Below are 18,518 nucleotides of genomic sequence, written 5' to 3'. Positions count from 1 at the left end.
GGTGTATAATGCACTGTATGGTACTTGAGGAAAAAGGAGTATGTCATATCACCTTACCCAGGAAATGTCAGGCTCTGGCAATCTTGCCAGGTCAAGAAGTCTATCTTATTATCAGAGAGTTCTGCACACTTATGAGTACCCCTGTGAAGGGACTAAAGTGTTATGTTTTGTTTGTTTTTTGTTTTGTGGGTTTGTTTTTTTTTTTTTTGGAAATTGATTCCAAACTCATTCTGGCTAGAAGTGTCCTGATTTCTAGCCTAAATTTATCCCCAGTGTATATGCACTGTGATAACGTTGTCAGGTTGTTTTTTTTCCTCCTCCCATTTTTTATTCTTATTCAGGTATTCTCACTTATTTAACATGGTAAAAACTGAGTATTAGTGGACAATGAGTACAAATGACCCAAGTCATCATAGTGGGTTTGAATTTTTTTTGTTCAGACAAGTTGGGGGGGGGGGGGAATACAGCTACAAATATGCATGCTAATGTAGACTGCTAATAGCTGATACTGTCCAGAGTTTACTGTCTGCAGTGTGGTGCAATCCCAGTTGCAGTGTAGGGGCCATGATGAGCGCTCTGCTCTGGTGATCTCCTTGAGCAGTCTTTCCTTTCCTCCTGTTCCAGCTTGAATGGGTTCTAAGGAGTCCTTCCAAGCAGTATTTCTAACAAAGTGTAGTCAGGGCTGTGCTCAGTGGGGGTGGTAATAGTGTCTCTGCATCATTGGATAAGAACAGCTCTACTAAACCAGAGCAAACTTGTCTAGTCTGGGACCTATTGTCTGCAGCCAGTGGTGGACTGCGAGGGGTAAAATATGAATACATAATTATATTTCAGAAATACCTTTCATCCTTCAACGACTCATCTCGATCCTTTAGAGAAAGTTTTCTTTGTTCTGATAACTGCCTTAGTAGATGATCCTACTTATTGTTGACTTTGTGTGGGTGTGTGGTTTGTTATTTTTGTTTTTTTTTGAAGCAACATAAAACTTCAGTGAATCTCTGTCTTCTGGTTATGGATTCTGTATTTTATGTGACTCGTTTGCTTGTCCTAAAACAAGAAGTGGAAGCACCATATGAAACAATTATTTAAAATATGTTTCAAAAAAAAGGCAAGTGATAACAGGTGTTTCCTATTTGAGTGGTTCTGGGGTTCTTCCAGTTCTGTTTTTTCTGAAGATCTGACGTATCTTCACTTGGCAATCTCTTCTGTCCTCCGAGTTGAAGAGTTGTGTTCCTTGTAGAGAAGCTGTGTATTAAATTCGATCATTCTTCCCCTCTTTCTTACACTTTCTCTTTCTGCTTGTACCTTATGATGTGGAACTAGAAGTACATGTAGTAGCCAAGATTGTGTCAATTTGTGGTGACAAACCAGGGAACGATGCAGAAGATACTCCTTTAAGAACTCCATAAAATCATGGTATATTACTTGCCATTTACCAAGCTTATTCTTTCACAGGACTGTGTGTTTGAACCCCAGGATTAAAACCTGAGTGACGAGTCAGTTCGGTGCCTGTTGCTGTCTAATGTGAGGATTTACTTTCTTCACCATTCAGCTTAACACTTACATGCTTTTGGTTATCCTCTTCCATTTCACCACCTTGACACCTCAGTATTTTGAAGTTCCCCTGACATTCTTTGACTTCTGCCTCCCCCTTGCTAATACTAGACTGTGTCAAGTAGGGAACTGTAAATCTATTAGATAATCTCTTTGGGTGGAAGAGCACTGGCAGCCCTGGGACTCTTGTGTCCTTCTGCTGGGAAGACTATCTGTTCATTTCTGTCTTCTAACCAGCTAGTTATCTATGCAAGAATTTCTGTATCTGTTCCTTGGGAAGTTTTTTTAAAAGCTTTTGTTTTGTGTTCCTGTTCAAAAGAGTCTGTAGTGTTATTACAAGAGGATGGAGAGAAAGAAGGGTTAGCTGCTTGGTCTGAGGGGTTGGAAATGAAAATTTCTGTAGATCGGGCAGTACAGAACTCATTGGTAGTACTTGATTTATGGAAAACAAGCTTGGCAGTGATACAGTACAATGGCTCTTGGAAATACAGCTTATAAACTCACTTCTACCATCTCACCTTTTCACTTTGGAGTTCTACCATTTTTTAAAAGCTGTTTCATTTTATGTAGTCATATATGGCTTTTGAGTTTAGAGGTCTGCTGGTGGTGTTCAGAGAGTTCTGCTGTAAGGAGGAGATTAGGGAAGCTTTGTTTCAAAGCTGTACTGATGAAGGTCTTGTCAAACCTTCTTCTACTGATGCCTAAACTTGAGGAACTGTTCACTTAACAGCTTATAGTTGTGTTGTAATCTGTTGGGAAAACAGCTCCTTCAGTCAAAGTAATTTCTACTGTTCAGCTCTTAATGGGTTCTTCAGTGGTCCTCAGGTGCGTGTGTTCCTGTACTTCATACCATCAGGATGTGATGAAATGTCATGTTTGTGTTTGAGGCTGCCATCATCTTCTGTTCTGGCACAGTCAGAACTTCAGGTATGTTTCTTGTGATCACCGATAAAGTGTATTTAGCAAGTCATATGCTAAAACTTACCCTCAATGAAATCTAATAACCTATCTCCAGGCTTCTTCAGCACTACTTGTTGTTAAGCTTCTCCTTTCTTGTTAGTACCGTGTCTATTTTGTGTGTGTTTCATGATTATCTCCTCAGGCTTGACAAAATTTTGCCTCAAAATGCTGATCCCTATCTGTCCTAGCTCTAAATGATTTATATGCTGTAAGTCATGCCTGAATTGTGGCCATCATCTCTGGCAAGAGATCTTTGTCCCACAGACCTTTAGGAAGTGAACTGAAAATTCAAGAATCATGGGCTTCTCTTTTAACTGGTCAATGCCTTCTGCACTGACACTGTGGGAGAAAAAGCTGAGAGATGCCCCCACTATTTTGTGGGGCCTTCTTGTTGACTGTCCTTTGTTCTGTGTGACACAGCTTCTCCGTTTGCCCTTTGCTGACCGACTGACCTAATAACGTGGCATACAGAACAACTAGGAGCTAGGTGCAGGACAGCTTTGTCAGCAGCTTTCTGCACTGACACCATGTGGGGGGAAAAAGCTTACGCAGCATGATGATTTTGGTTACTGAAACTTGTGGTCTTGCTTGCTGAACGTGCCTCTTAACTGATGACCTTAAAAATACTTACCCAGTAGTTTAAGGAGGGATGACCCAAACCCAGTTTTACTTTCTTTCAGGTTTCTGCCTATCATAACATTTTGGGGGCTGGTGCTTGAAGTGAGGGGTAGTCATTTGTCCCATATTGTTCATATTGTCTAAGGAGATCTTGGCATCTTCTCAGAATCCCTCTTCTTGAGGGATCAAATCACTTTTTTTTTGAGGAAACTGTTAACTGTGCTCCTTAAAGGCAGTAGAGCATCTACTTGTTTTTTTTCCAAGAACTTTATATTGATTTCCTAGGTAGGAACAACAGGTTGCACATCTTCTGTCACTTTGTCAGCTTCATTTGCCCACCACAGCATCACAAACTCAAGAACCAGAGCAGCCTCTTCTACTGTTGCCTGCAGGAGTAACTACTTGGTGGTGATTTGGATGGTGTATTTGAAGAGTTGACTGTCCTTTGTTCTGTGACACTACTTCTCCACCTGCCCTTTGACAACCAACTGACCTGATTATGTGGCATGTAGAACAATTACAAACTAGTTACTAGGCAGTTTTGTCAGTAGCACATCTCTAATGGTCCTCTGGCATTTTCTCCTTCATTCTTGACCTTACAGATCAGTAAAAAAGACTGATTTGCTCTTTGTGTGGAATATGAGTGACTTTGACCTGTGAGACTAAGAAGTTTGGTACCAGAGAAGTAACTTCATGTGATGTTTTCCAGAATGCTGGAACTGAGATTTATCTGCTTCCTGCAGTAGTTTCCCTCTTGCTGGAAATACTTGCTTAAAAAAAAAATCCTACTCTTGTATTGACCTTGGAGTTCAAGTTGGCCTCCATAAGTGGTTGCTGTTGTCTTCCTAAATTGTTTAATTAACGGGGAAAATCCTAAGTAAAGATCAGCTTGAAGTACTGAAGTTTCCCATTTTGAGTTACTAGAAACTTGTTGGAAGCAATAACATGACTGTCTTGGGTCAAAGAAACACTACATTGTCAAAGTAGTAGTGAAACCTGGTGGTGAGTCAGCCTTTTCTGATTTTCTTCTCGTTCCTGGTCTTCCAGAAGAACTATTAGCTGTTTTGCTTAATGCTTCTGCTGCAAATGCTTTATCTCTCAGCTGTTTAAAGAACAAAATAGGTATGTAGAAAAGGGGGGAAAGTATCACTTCAGATTTTGAAGTAAACTAATGAATTCACAACTGAAAATCAGTGTCTGTCTAGAAATAAATAGTGGTTCTCCTAAGGAGGAGCCAATGCTGGAACACAGGAGTGGCGTGTTTCTAAGGCGGGATAATCCACTGTGCTTAAATCCATGCACCCTGTGTAAGAGCTCGTTTGTTCTCCCAATGATTATAGTATTCAGTCATGCCACTATGTACTTGAAATTAGTCTGTTTTTCCTTTCTCTCCCTGCCCCCATCCAGTCAGACGTTAATAACGTGAGTTTTATAGAATGTAGGAGCTAATTACGAGATCATTACAGACTTTGCTAATGCCCAATGAATTCTCAGAGTATGTACACTTAGGCACTGTGTGATTTCTGTTCCACACCAGAGGTGAGTCTGAATCCAAAACTTAAATCTTATCACTTGGTGTTTTGTCTCGTGCCATGTAATGCTTGGGAGCAAGCTCATCAAATTTGTATAGATGTGTACAAGTTACTTTTTAAATTTAAAAAACAAGAGTAAAACACCCTGATTAGTCTCTGGGGTATCTCTAATTCTACAAGCTAAAACAAGAGACCAATTCACTTTTTTCTGTTCTCTTACATCTGTCATCTTTTCACTGAGAGTGCCTAATGTGAAGCTAAAACTTGTATTCAGGGTCTTTGTTTCTGTATTTCTGCTTTTCCAATCTCCAGTGGGAACTGAAGAAATTTAGCTCTTGCTAAATACTACCTGATTAGAAATTTGCATGTATGCACATGGTTTTAGTTATATCGTACAGGTTCAACAGAAGTAACGACACTCATAAGATGAAGATCGCAGGCTGGTTGTCCCTTACACGTAAATAGGCAATGTATCTCAAGTTACTTTCATTAATGGTATATTTTTTTGTTAGCGCTGGACATGTTTAAGACCAGATCTGAAATCAGTTGAATTGAACTTAGAGTTCTTCCAGCCTAACTGAAGCATGAGTGAGGCACTTTCAGTTTTAACTTTGAATTCTAGAAAATCTTGTAGAGAAAAGAGGCATAGTTAATACTTTTTTTTTTTTACTTAAGGTGAAGTTTTTACATAGCAGATCAGTGCTCAATTCTTGTTGACCTAGTTGACATGTTAGCCATTTGAAACTTAATTTGCCAAGCCAAATTTTCTTTGGATGCAAAAATGGTGGCTGTGTGGATTTTTTTAACCAGATTTTTATAAAAGTAAAGGTGGAAATACACGGCATCACTATCATAAAAATGTAGAAAAGTAAACTTATGACAGATCTATTAAATTGCCTTATTTTAAAGGCATGTTGCACTCACTGGTAAAATTAGGGTATGTCCAAGATTATCAGAAATATCTTCAATATTTTCAATAAACTGGCTTTGGAGTTTGTATGTTAGTAATATGTTTGGAAATAAAAACTTTGAAGCATGTAGGATTGATATTTATAGAGTTGATAAGGCATTTGCTGCATGATAGTTTGGTATCTAGATACAGGATGACTTTCATTCTGTAGCTTCAGCAGATAAGAAATAAATGTCAATGTAATTTCAAAACAGTATGCAGCAAATAGACAAGTTGTCTGCTTGAGGCAGAAATGCTAGCCAAAAGGAAATCACCTGAAAATTCCCATGAATTAGAAACTCAGGATTTCTTAGGGATGAATTTCTGTGAAGTCTACTGGTAAAATTTGCTGTTGGGCATCAGTTTTGTGGAGCTTTCCTGAAGGCTTGCAAGGTCTTGGTGTGAAGGCTTGCAGCAGAGCTATGGTGTTGTTGCAGAACCCTCAGCTTCAATTTCTCAAAAGCTCATCAAGCTTGGGATGTTTTGAATTAAATACTTTTTTGGCTCAGTGAACTACCATTTTCTGATAAGTGTGTCTTTTTTCCAATAGTTTTCCCCAAGATCTCCCTTTCGGGCAGAAGGCTTCATATTTTTGATCCTGGTAATCCAGGAAGTGTGCCAGACAAACTCATTCATTAGTTGACTGCTAGACTTTCATCCAGATGCTGGTTAGACGTGTGGTGCTGCACAGTAGGAAAGCAGTGCTGGGACCTGTTTGTTGTTAGAGACCTGCTGTGGACTTCGCTTTTTTCTGTGATGATTCAATGAGCATCTGAATAGGCATGCATGTAGGAATGAAGCCTTTCTAACAGTTTCCTTCTCTAAGGAAGCTATAAACTTGTAACCAACAGAAGCTATCTGCACAGTTCAGAATAGCAGTTGGTATGGACTGCCATAGAGTTTGGACTGGAACAAAGAAAAGCAGAAGCTTTGCTTCAGTGTCAGCAGAACTTTTAACCCATGCTAATGTGAAATGTATTTAAGGTCCTTTTGACCACAGGCTGAAAATGTCTCAATTCCATGTACTGCTGCAGGGCTGGCTAGCTGAATAAGGTCTAAAAAGTGGTGAAAGTGGGGGAGAAGTGGTAGTAGATGATTTAGCCAGTTTCTGGTCCCTTTATTCTGGGAGATAGTGGATGCATCTTGCACTGAGTTACCTGGGCTTGGTCACCCATGTCTTTGTCACGGAATGAAGCCTCATCATGGAAGTATTTCTGCATGTTACATGACACAGAGGAGTGTCTGCTGCTTCAGTGCTGGTCACTACAAACAGTAACAGAGGGCCATGCTTCCTTCATTGGCTTGCAAGTATGTAAAGTTGAGGCTGGTCTTGATGTCCGGTGAGATTCAGACCAATTCCAGATCTAAATGTCCTTGCATGACAGCTAGGATTACACCATTTTTCCAAGAAATTAGAGGTTTGTAGAGTAAATGAAATTCTAGTAACTGTCTGTTAAAAAGCAATTTTCTTTCCCCCACCCCAATACCAGCTCAGTTACTTCTGAAGTGTTTTCCTTAAGCTTTTCAGATTACAAATTATGCAAATCTCTCAAAGTATCTTGCTGCTACTTTAGAGATTGCTACTTTAGAGATTAAATCTAGTTTCGACAATGTGTATTGACAATGTCTTGAAGCTGCAGTAAAAGGTGTCATGGGCTCTCCTTTTTAGGGTTCTACAAGGGCACATTCTTACTGGCATAAGGAGTGCAGAGATGCTTCCTTATTTACTGAACCTCATTTCTCTTACTGTGATGTGTAAGTACCTGAAAACTAGACATCAAACTTAATGCTAGTCTTGGTCTTGGCTTAACCTACAAATCTGATTTATTTTTGCTCTGTTGGCTGCCACCCTTTTCTTTAAAATTGTTGAACAATTGGGGAGGGGGTGGGGAACACTTCCTCTCTTTGTTTTGCTCCCGAGGTATAGCCGGTGTCAGCCTCTAGCACTGCATGTTACTCCCTCTCTGCCTTCTGCTGAGCTGCTCAGTGGGTTAACCAGCTCTTTTGATGTACATGTTCTTCTTGGAAACCATGCCATCGCTGTGCATCCCCTGGAGGAAGCACAGCGTAAAGACTCAAAAGCATAGATTTTTATCCTAACTGAAAAGTAGCCTGTTAGAACTGAAGCTTTTCTGTAAGTTTCATTGCACCTCTCACTGACAAGTGTATGCAATCTGTGGTCACCCAGTCTCTTTTTCTCTGGCAGCAGCAGTGTCCTCAACCAGATTAATTTTTTGGGGTAAAGGTTTGCATTAGACAAATATCTATCTTAGCTATGGTTCTGAATTTGTATTGGAGTCTAAATAGAGGATTTCCTCCCTTTCACGCTGGAATCTCTGGTATGTTGGTTCCTGTTTGCTCAGGGATCTGAATCAATACAGTAAAGAAAATGAACGTATTAAGTATAAGATAGAAAGTTCTAAAACATTTATACTTTTTTTTAGTGCTATAAGCAGAAACTGGGTTCAAACTGGGCATAATAGTGTAGAGCAGCCTTATCCCAATCCTGCCACCCCCATGTGAAATTGTCCTTGATTATGTCCCAAGAAGAATGTTCCAGGAAGAAAATGGGGCTATTTTTCACCTGAGAATCTGGCCAGCATTTTGTCAAGTTTTACTGAATAGATATCCTCTAGTGACATTACAGATTAGGGGGGTGGGGAGGGGGATAGGGAGAGTAACACTCAAATAAAATTTTATTTTTGCTTCACTTCTCGTGATTTAGACTTTGGGTATTTTGACTAGCAAATTAGTTCTGTGGGATTTTTTTCTTACAATTTGTATAAATAGCAAAAATACTTTATTTTCTTTAACTCAGTGCCTCAATGGTTTCATAACATGGTAGATCCTTTCCAAGTTCTTGTTATAGTAGATCTAAAAAAAAAAGTCTTTGAGATCATATGAATATGTAAAGAGTAGATTTATGAATCCATTATAGTTCGTGGGGCAGCCCCTACCTGTGGAAGGAGGGGAGAGGCAGAAGAAACCAACAGATGAGAAGGTCAAATTTAAGTTACTCTGCTGAACACCTTGCCCTTTACTCTTATAAAATATGGAAGTAACTCTTGTCTGCAGAATATTCCTCTTTTAACAAGCTATAAGGGAGTTGCTGCTTGTATTGTAATGGGCTAAAGATAGCTAGGTGTAATAGAGCAGGAGATTGAAAAAACTATTTGATGTTTTTCAGAAATTTGAATTACTGCTACAAAAATGACATAAAATGCTTTCTAAATCAGTCGAGAGTGGTCTGACAAACCAAAGGAACTTGGTGATGATTAATGAACATATGTTCTTAAAGAGTTTTAATTTTTGGTACAATTAATTTTTTTTCCTGCTACTTAGAAACAGGAGACTTTATTTGGAGACAAAAAAAGGTAAAACTTATATGTAGATAAAAATTTTCAGAGGAACCAGTGACCTAGTGCATTGTCAAATACAGTGGAACACAGAGTACAAGTAGCACCTGTGAAATGGGGGCATACAGTTTGGAAAGCTATAACTTACATGATTAGAAATTAAAAGATGAGTAAACATGAGCTCTGAGACCCATTCTTATCCAAAAGGATAACCTGTAAAGGCAAAGGAGTCATCTGCCTTTCTTTAAGTAAGCCAAAACAAATAGTGCTTGCTACTCTTGCACCTGTAATTTAAAGTAAGTATTGAAGACGGAACTTGAAGAGAAGCAGAAGTTAGTCATTCAAAGAGACTGTGAAACTTGGTGCATAGATTATTTTTTTAAAAGCAACTGAAGATAAATCTAATGCCTGACAGGACTAAAGAAACTGGATTATGTCTGTGGCATGACTTAGTTGAATCCAAGACAGCTGACTAATACAAACTACAAAGCTTCCTTCAGGTGCATTCCTGTACTGAGCCAAACTAAATTACGCAGCTGTGAAGCTGTATAGAATGGGGACAAGTGTATATGTAAATGACAAACCTCCATTATATTATTTTCATAAGCAGAACATTGGTATTGACTAGTGAAAGTTTTTGCTCACTGTGTGTATTGCCTTGCCAGGAGGTTATTGCTACTGAAATAAAAGCATATGGGAGGGAAAGGAGGCTATCAGTTAAGGAGGCTGTCTATTGGTTATGACAGTCCGGGGTGTGCAGGCTGTAATTTCTTCCCAGTGTGATTTTAGTTCCTGAGACGCCTCATATGGTTTGTGTAATAGTCTTCATGGATTAGGAAACACCTCTTCAAAATACAGGTTGTGATGTATAACTTCAGGGTGGGAACTGAACTTACATGAAGACCAGATAACAATGTTCACAGGCTCAAATTCAGAAGTAGGAGTTAAACTCTTGGTTGTAATTGAGTCACTTAAGCCAGTAGGTGAAATAACACTACTATTACAGAAAACCAAAAAAAAAAAGAAGTTTAATTTTAATGCTGTCTGGTGGTATTGTGCTTGTGCATAATCTCATTAAATATAATCCTGTTCTTTGAATTTTCCTAATTACATTTTGAATACTATTTATTAATCTTTACAGTCCTTTAACAATTAAAATCAGCAGTCCTGAAACTATTTTAACATTAGGTTTGGTTTTAAAAGCAGCATTAATTCTATTATTAATGTGCTAATCTGTATGCTGCTTAGCATGTGCATTTTTTCTCCTTTAACTTTTCATTTGATTTTATTATAACATCAAGTAAAAATTCAAAACACAAGGTGTATGCAACAGTCTTCCTTGTGTGAGGCATGTTGTTTAATGGAGGTGTTTCTCTTCAAACCAGAAGAGTGGTGAGTGGTAAGTAACAGAAGTGATATAGACTCTAGCAAACCAGCTTGAACCACAGTAATTCAGATGTGATTACTAGTGTTGTAAGGCACAGAGTGGAGGAAGATGGAAATTCATGGGATATTAAAAGAGGGTAGGTTTAGATTAGATATAAGGAAGAAATTCTATACTGTGAAGCATTGGCACAGGTTGCCCAGAGAAGCTGTGGATGCCCCGTTCCTGGCAGCGTGCAGCAGTCATACCCTTTTTAGATCTAAATGAAAATATACTGGAGAAAAGGGGGAAAAAGCAAAATTTTATTTGAAGGCACAAGAAAACAATGTGATCCATCATACCCATCAATATATTTCTATCTTATTTGAAAAGTCTTAGTAGTCAGGCAAAGTTCCCGGTGACTGGAAAAAGGGAAATGTCCCTTCCATTTTTAAAAAGGAGAGACCCAGGGAGCTACAGACTGGTGAGCCTCACCTCTCTGCCTGGGAACGCCATAGAACAGATCCTCCTGGAGGCAATGTTAAGGTGCATGCAGGACAAGGAGGAGATCCAGGACAGCCAGCATGGCTTCACCAAGAGCAAATCGTGCCTGACTGATCTGGTGGCCTTCTGTGATGGAGTAACAGCATCAGTTGACAAGGGAAGACCGACTGATGTCATCTACCTGGACTTCTGTAAGGCCTTTGACACGTCCCATTATGACATCCTGATCTCTGCATTGGAGAGAAATGGGTGGACTAGTCAGTGGACATAAGGAAAGGGCTGGGTGGCTGCAGCCAGAGTTGTGGTCAATGCTGCTTATATCCAGGTAGAGGCCAGTGACAAGTGGCATCCCTCGGGTCCATTTTGGGACTAATGCTGTTTAATATCTTTATCAGTGGTATAGATAGTGGGATTGAGTGCACCCTCATCAAGCTTGTAGGTGACACCAAGCTGAATGGTGCAGTCGATAAAGCAGAAGGAAGGGGTGCCATCCAGAGCGGCCTGGACAAGCTAGAAGAGCGTGCCCATGTGAACCTAGTGAGGTTCAACAAGGCCAAGAGCAAAGTGCTACACCTGGCTCAGGACAGTCCTACCCATGAGCACAGACTGGGAGAAGAACCTGCTGAGAGCAGCCATGCAGAGAGAGATTCTGGTGGACAAAAAGATTGACATGAGCCAGCAGCGCATGCTTGCAGCCCAGAAGGCCGGGCAGCAGGGTGAGGGAGGGGATTGTCATCGTCCCCCGCTTTGCCCTTCTGAGGCCTCACCTGGAATACTGTGTGTAGGCCTGGAGCCCCCAGCACAAGAAGGATTGTGGGGCTGTTAGAGTGGGTCCAGAAGAGGGCCACAAAAATGATCAGAGGGCTGGAGCACCTGTCCTGTGAAGATGGGTTGAGAGAGCTGGGGCTTGTTGGTCTGGAGAAGAGAAGGCTTTGGGGAAACCTCACTGTGTCCTTTCAGTACTTAAAGGGGACTTATAAGAAAGATGGAGAGTGACTTTACATGGGCAGACAGCGACAGGACAAGGGGGAATGGTTTTAAACTAAAACAGGAGAGATTTAAACTGGATGCTAGGAAGAAGTTTTCTCTCAGAGGACGGTAAGGCCCTGGAACAGGTTGCTCACAGAAGCTGTGGATGCCCTATCCCTGGAGGTGTTCAAGGCCAGGCTGGATGGGGCTTTGGGCAACCTGGCCTGGTGGGAGGTGCCTCTGCCAGTGGCAGGGGGGTTGGAATTAGGTGATCTTTAAGGTCCCTTCCAATACAAGCTGTTCTATGGTTCTGTGATCTCTTCTAATAGATATCTTTTCTGCATCGAGGTGAAAAATAAAGCAGTAAATATGAATTGGTTAAACGAGACTGTTAAACACCTCTCTTCCATTTAATTTTTTCTACCTAGGTAAGGACCATTTGTCTACCACTTCTGTTATGTATCCAGTGATATGAGTAAAACAGTCTTTGAGTGCAGAAAAGTATCATAAGTGAAGGTATTTAGAAATACTTTCTTTGAAGGCTTTTTATCAGTATCTGCTTAAACTTTTCTAAACTGGCAAAAGCTTCCATAGGTGGGGTATGGGGGGAGGGAATGTCAGAGAGGGGAACAACTATAAGTGAAGGGATTTTCTAGGTAACTTACTGCAAGGTCACTTGTGTGGCCAGAGTTCGGGTTGTAGGGTTTTCCTTCACTGATGTTCCTTCTACTCCTCTTCTCCTTGGTTGCTACTGTGCAATAGCTAGTTACGGGGCTTCCTAGGTCACTAGTTATAAGTGGCTGTAGGCCACCACCTCCATATACCCTGCATCAAGTGTGGTTACTGGAGATTGCCTAAGCCTTGTGAGGCCTTCACTGAGATCTAGTATTAATGTGTTCTAGTGTAGGGTAAAAGAGTAAGGAAAAAGGCATAAATTGTTTTTACCAAAGATGATTAAATTGCAGTGAAGTGTCTCAAATGCAGTGACCTTATACCACCACTGCCCCAAAAACAAGTAACCCTTGTAGCTAAAGGTGTAGAATTGTATTACTGCTGAAAAAGGAATATATGAAATGGGGGGGGGGGGTGACAACCAAAAGAGATGGGAAGGAATGAGAGTCAAGGATGGATGTAAATATCTCTGCTTTAATAAAACGTGTTTTCTCTGGAAAAGATGCAAATACTGAGTTAATATGGCAATAACCAAGACTAGGGGAATCCAGAAATGAATTTGATGTAGAGTATATCAAACGTTTCAATATAACTTGCACATATACTACTGCTCTCTTCCCCAACTGTGTAATAATTCCCTCCAACTTCAGACCTGCCAAGTGGTGTGTTTGAAAGTGGTATTCAAACGCCAGCTTCTATTCGTTACATGATATGTATTCTTCTTGGATGTTCTCCTAAGGCTTGGTCTGAGTCATTTGAAGAAACTTGTTGGAAACATGCTTGCAGGCTCAGCTGTGGGATGCTACTGGAGATGTGTCCCTGCTTATGCCGCTTTTCCAGGGGGACTGGAAGAGCCTTGCTTTTGTGTTGTCCTGTCTTTACCCTCTCTGCCATTCTCCCACTTTCTGGACTTCAGGCTGCACTTCCCTGGCATATGGAGTTTGGAGCTGTCATTACCAGGCAAGCCTTTTGGCAATGAAGATTTGCATTACCAAATGAATCTTGTTTCTCTTGAGCACTTTCTCAGAGAGACTCTTATTGCCATAAAATCTGAAGTCCTGCCTGCAGCCAGATAACCAGATGCTTACTCCCAGGATGTGTTTGCTCCTGTCAAAGCTTTTTCCCTGAATCACCACCAGTGTCCTTCCTGTTGTTCCAGGATATCTGTAGTGAACTCTGATCTGCTGAAGATCTCTCTTGGCAGTATCATAGTGGCCTTGTAGACAAGCACCAAATAATAACATTGCAATGGTCAGGTGAACTGTAAAAAGTCTCTCAGCTATATCCTAGATCAGGACCCCAGGCAAACAACAGACCTCTGCAGTCAGACAGACAGTATGTCCCATGTGTGAAAGCCTTCATCCCACACATACAGAAGTCTGCAGCCACTGTTGGTCACTGCTTCTTTTTAGTGGCTTTGGTTGCGGACCCATGGATCAGGCCAAACCCGGCAGAACTTCCTTCTGACCTGTTCCCTGGGCTGTGTGCCTTTTCAGTGTCTGAAGAACTACCGATGGAAAAAGAGAGCCCTCTTCCTGTAGCTGGAAGTCACAGCTTCCAGCAGCCATGTCCTGGGAGTCCTTATCCTAGCCCTGAGTGAGGAAAGCAACAGATTTGGTAGAGGATGATCATAACGGGGTTAAGGAAGAAATACTTGTTGTAGGGGAAATTGACGGCTTTATTCAGAAAAGCTAACTGTGGAAACATTTTTCCTTAACTGTCAAAAGACTAGCAGTATCGTAAACTTCTGCTTATGAAAATTGTTGGAGGAATGTGACTTGGATCATAATGGATGTCAAGTAATTGATAGAGCTGATACTCTTATGTAAAGATACAAGAAGACAAGTAACACAATGAATGTGCTAGAGGTAAAAAGAATTAAGTTGATAGACTAGGGCATTGCAAGATAATAAAGCATGGTGTTTCTCTTCAGTTCGGAGCCAAAAAGTGTCAGGGATAAATTAACAGTAGTTGTGAAAGGCAGTTTGGAGTCGAGCAAGGAATCGGCCACCAAAACACTGATACGAAGACATTTCTAAAATGAACTTAGAACAGATTTCTTGTTTGTTTGCTGGAAAGGTGTATCAGTAAAGGTGTGTAAGTACTTATACAGGTGTGTAAGTAAAGTATATTTGAGCAGTGTCTGTAGGCTCTTCAGGTTTTGAAGAGTTCCAAAGCTACTGCTTCCATTTCCAATAAAATGAAGATTTGTTGAAATTCCTGGGCTCAGGTGGTTACATTTCATGAAATGGTGCTGGCATGTATTCATCAGCAGCAGTTAAGTCAAACCTGTTGGCCGCATGGGGAAGCTCTGGTAAGAGAAGTGCCACTTTAGATGGGTAGGATGGAACCAAGTTTGGTGCAACATCAGTGAAGTGGGTTGGTGCCTGCTTTGTTCATGAGTGAAAACCATAAAAGCCAACTGTGCTACTTACCGTTTATAACACAAGATGCATGGAAAGTAGTTTTGGAAAGAAGAACAGTTTTGCAGAGCTAGAAAGTACTAAAAATTTGGAGTTAGTATTTGTTCTTCTGGAATAAGCCCAGCTGTTTCCAAGCAATGCTCCAGCAAACTGTAACTTGCAAGAATCTTAAGTATTGGCTAGCTGCTGAGCTTAAGTGGCTTGCTGTTTATAACATTACACTGCCTTTGTTATTATGATTTCACTTTTTCGGGTGGTTGTTTGGGGAATTGCTATCTCAATTTAAGATTTCTTCTCTTGCCTTTGAAGTCAGAAGAGCTAGGAATCTGTGCAGTATGATCTGAATTCCTATAACACTGAATCTCAGAGTCAGTGGATATTTTGATACAATTTTTAGTGTATACTTGGACCTTGGATTTTTGCTTTCTAGTTTTGTAGCTGTATTTAAAAAAAAAATAAAAAATAAACTCCTGAGAGGAGAGTGGTTTTGTCTGTTACTTTGTGCTGTTGTATATTTATTGCGAAAAAAGAAAAAAGAGACCTAAATTAGAAACATATTTATAATATTAAATTGACTAATTATACCTAATATAATTTTATGATTTGAGATAGAAATAAATATAATTCGTATATAAAACCCATGGAATTATGCAAAATTGAAAGGTAATTTTTAATGCAATGGGACCTGTAAGGCAGAACAGCTCCTGTATGTTAAATTAACTTCTCTTGTCTATGTTAGGATTTTAAGTTATTAAATATCCACCGTACCTTATGTAGCATGTTAATTCCTCCTCATACTAGTGTACATATGATCTAAACCAAAAAGTAAACGTTGCTTGTGATAAAGGGCATGATGGGTGATGAGCAGATTTATAATTAGAAGTGTTCTCTGCTGATGGTAGGCAGATGTTTCCTGAAGATACTGGTGGTATCTTTCATGTAGTAGGATGATAAAATAGTCCTACAGAGTGCTCTCTTCATACTCGAGACCTGTTCATATTAAAGAATGAGAACCTTCAAATGCTGCTTTGAATTATCCTCTTAGTTGAAAATAGGCTTATTATGTAGGAGTCTGTAGGAGAGAAGAGGAGGCACATGGAAATTCTTTCTATATTGAACAAAACTTCCGTTTTACTGATGTTATAAATTCTGACTGTTTCATCAGTTGTCCTGCATGTCCTCTTCTTTTTTTGGTTGTTATTAATCAGTTGTTTGCTCTGTCTCTCTTCTCCCCTGCTGCAGTATGTGCTTTTACCAAATACCTAAAACAGACTAGCCAGTAAATCTGGAAAATAATTGGATTTATCTAATCCTCAATTTTAAAACTATTTTATACAGAACTGTTACAACATCAGAAGCAAAATAAGCTTTCTTTTCTTTTATTTGCGCAATGCTAACCTACTCATATAATGTAATTTTTCGTGAGCCTAAATGAGAAGTTTCTGATTTTGAAATCCTGTGTCCTCCCGCCCTCTTCTTCCCAACGTCTAATTCTCAGTGTAAGAAAGACTTACTCTACTAGTGTAGAGCTATGAGGTTAATCTTCCCACCCTTAAGATTGTGTGGTAGTTATTTTAAGTCTAATGAGGTGGTTGGGGCATGGCTTAATAGGCTGACTGTGTGCAGATGGCAATTGCCTTGTCTTATGTTTATCTTCTAATTCTACTGAACGGTACTATAGTGTCAGGAATAAACACTCGTGTGATAAATGTAACAATTTTTGAAATTGCTCTTCGAGTTTGCGAGAATATCTGTTGCCAGTGTCTTCAAACTTGATTTCTTTTTATAAGAAACCTTTGATTAACCGTTCTAAATGTTTCTTTCGTTTCCAGGTTTTGAAAGTATTTTAGAAGGGCTTTATGGACCAAGGCTACGAAGAGACCTCAGTTTATTTGAAGGTAAATGAGCCAGCTTTTAGTGCAATGATCTTTATTTGCAAACTTTTCTTTTAGTTGGAAGTATTTTAAAGCATGTAAAGTTTATTTAAAAAATAATCTTTTGGTTTTGTTTTTTCATCATGCTCATGTCAGTACTGTGCATAGGCAAAACATTAGTTAAAATGGTACCTAAGCAATCTTATGTAGGGAAATTTGGAATTAGTTAAGCTCTCATGAAAAAAACTTTTCCAGAATATTGTAATTCTGGTTTCATTTTTTGGACAGCTTTTAGAAAGTAAGGTGAGCAGCTTGTTTTCCCTATCAATATTAATTAGAAAAAGGAAGATTATGAATGCTAGTTTGCTTTTTGTAGTAGTCAAGAAAGCTTAATCTTTTCTATAAAAAAAAAAAGCACTATTCTTTTGTAAGACCTATTCTTATTCCAAATGGGTTTGGTTTTGTTGGAATAAGTGTTAATAAATACTTAACTAAAGATCCAGATGTTATCAGTCTTGAACAAAAGCAGGGAAAGAAAATCCAGCACAAAACTGCCTTGAAGTGTTGAAAGAAGTGTACTGTCAAAATTATTTTCATTGCTTTAAAAAAGCATTATTTTTTATCAAACCTTCAAAATGTTCTGTTTAATTTCCTTACAATTTTATTTGATAGTGTAGTTCATGAAGTTTTGTAATTAATATACTGCTAGTACATGAGCCAGTGTGTCATATACTGTGTATGTTTGTTTATAATAGGTTTGGAACAATTGTTTTAACTTGGCTGAGGTTTTATCCTCTTTGTATTGTGTAAGTTCCTTGGCCTGTATCATATGCATAACACTATTTTCAAGGGAAGGGAGAGAACATGAAATATTACTTTACTGCTATTTTAAGAGTAACTTTCTACCACTTACAAAGCTAAGCATAACACTAGTCAGACTCTTAAAAATGTTTAAGAAACTTGTAAATCTGGGATAGAGCTTGTTTTCTTGAGTGGTACTCCCATCTGCTGTGATTAAAAAAAAAAAAGCACACTACTCTTTGGAAAGGGAACAGCGCGATGTTAATCTTGTAATAGTGTACAATATCTTTTTCTTGTTGTAATTCTAATGGGTTGCTATGTGTTAGGCTTCACATTGATTAGTGATTGAAGCTTTATTATTCTCTTGCATCAAAGGGTTTACAGTTTGAAAGAAAATTCAGGACATTTTTGGGCTTTTGCATAAGATGACAAAGCACCAAGCGAATGGCCAGAGCGTAAGCATTACAGCTAAAGGAGCCCAATAGTCCACCATAAAGTGTTACAATACTACTTTAGAGTTGCTTCATGTTTGCTGCTTCCTTTCTTAAGGGAAAAGCTTCAGCTTATTTATCTCATGCTGTTGAAGATTCCTTGTGGCCTTCTGTTTAAGGTGATATACTATTTCCATTGTTTGTCTGGATGCCCTAGTGGCTCTTTTTGTCCTTGCAGATTAAATTTGTGTATCTAAAATGTTAAGTTTTAAGTGATTTCTTTTTCCCTTGTCAGAATGTCAGTAATGTGCCTGAATTTTGGACAGTTAGAGCCTCTCTGTTTGACACCTATAAAATTGGTTTTATTTCTAGAGCAACTGCAGAAGAGATGAAGGATGATGGGATTCCCACCTTGCCTTATTATTTTGGATTCATTTTTTTGATATAGATACTACAACAGTTTGAAAGAGATTTCCCATGTTCTCTATAAATACAGTAGAAACAGACATTTT

General features: G+C 39.3%; 1 protein-coding gene across 17 annotated transcripts in view; it reads left to right on the top strand.

Moving 5' to 3' along the window:
- Positions 1-18,518, top strand: part of LCORL (ligand dependent nuclear receptor corepressor like) — a 79,651-nt gene that overhangs the window by 8,720 nt on the left and 52,413 nt on the right. For 7 of the 17 annotated variants that reach the window (XM_066995696.1, XM_066995690.1, XM_066995689.1 and 4 more), the window contains exon 2: positions 16,733-16,798. In XM_066995696.1, coding sequence (XP_066851797.1) covers positions 16,733-16,798 — 66 coding nt within the window. Of the gene's footprint in view, positions 1-435; positions 11,162-12,233; positions 12,322-16,732; positions 16,799-17,950; positions 18,031-18,124; positions 18,186-18,518 lie in introns of those variants that run through there. The other 10 variants (XM_048081390.2, XM_048081403.2, XM_048081424.2 and 7 more) reach the window with 6 other exon arrangements.

Source organism: Anser cygnoides, chromosome 4 (assembly GCF_040182565.1).
Source record: "Anser cygnoides isolate HZ-2024a breed goose chromosome 4, Taihu_goose_T2T_genome, whole genome shotgun sequence".
In the NCBI taxonomy this organism is placed as follows: domain Eukaryota; kingdom Metazoa; phylum Chordata; class Aves; order Anseriformes; family Anatidae; genus Anser; species Anser cygnoides.
This window is presented reverse-complemented; position numbering and strand designations above follow the sequence as displayed.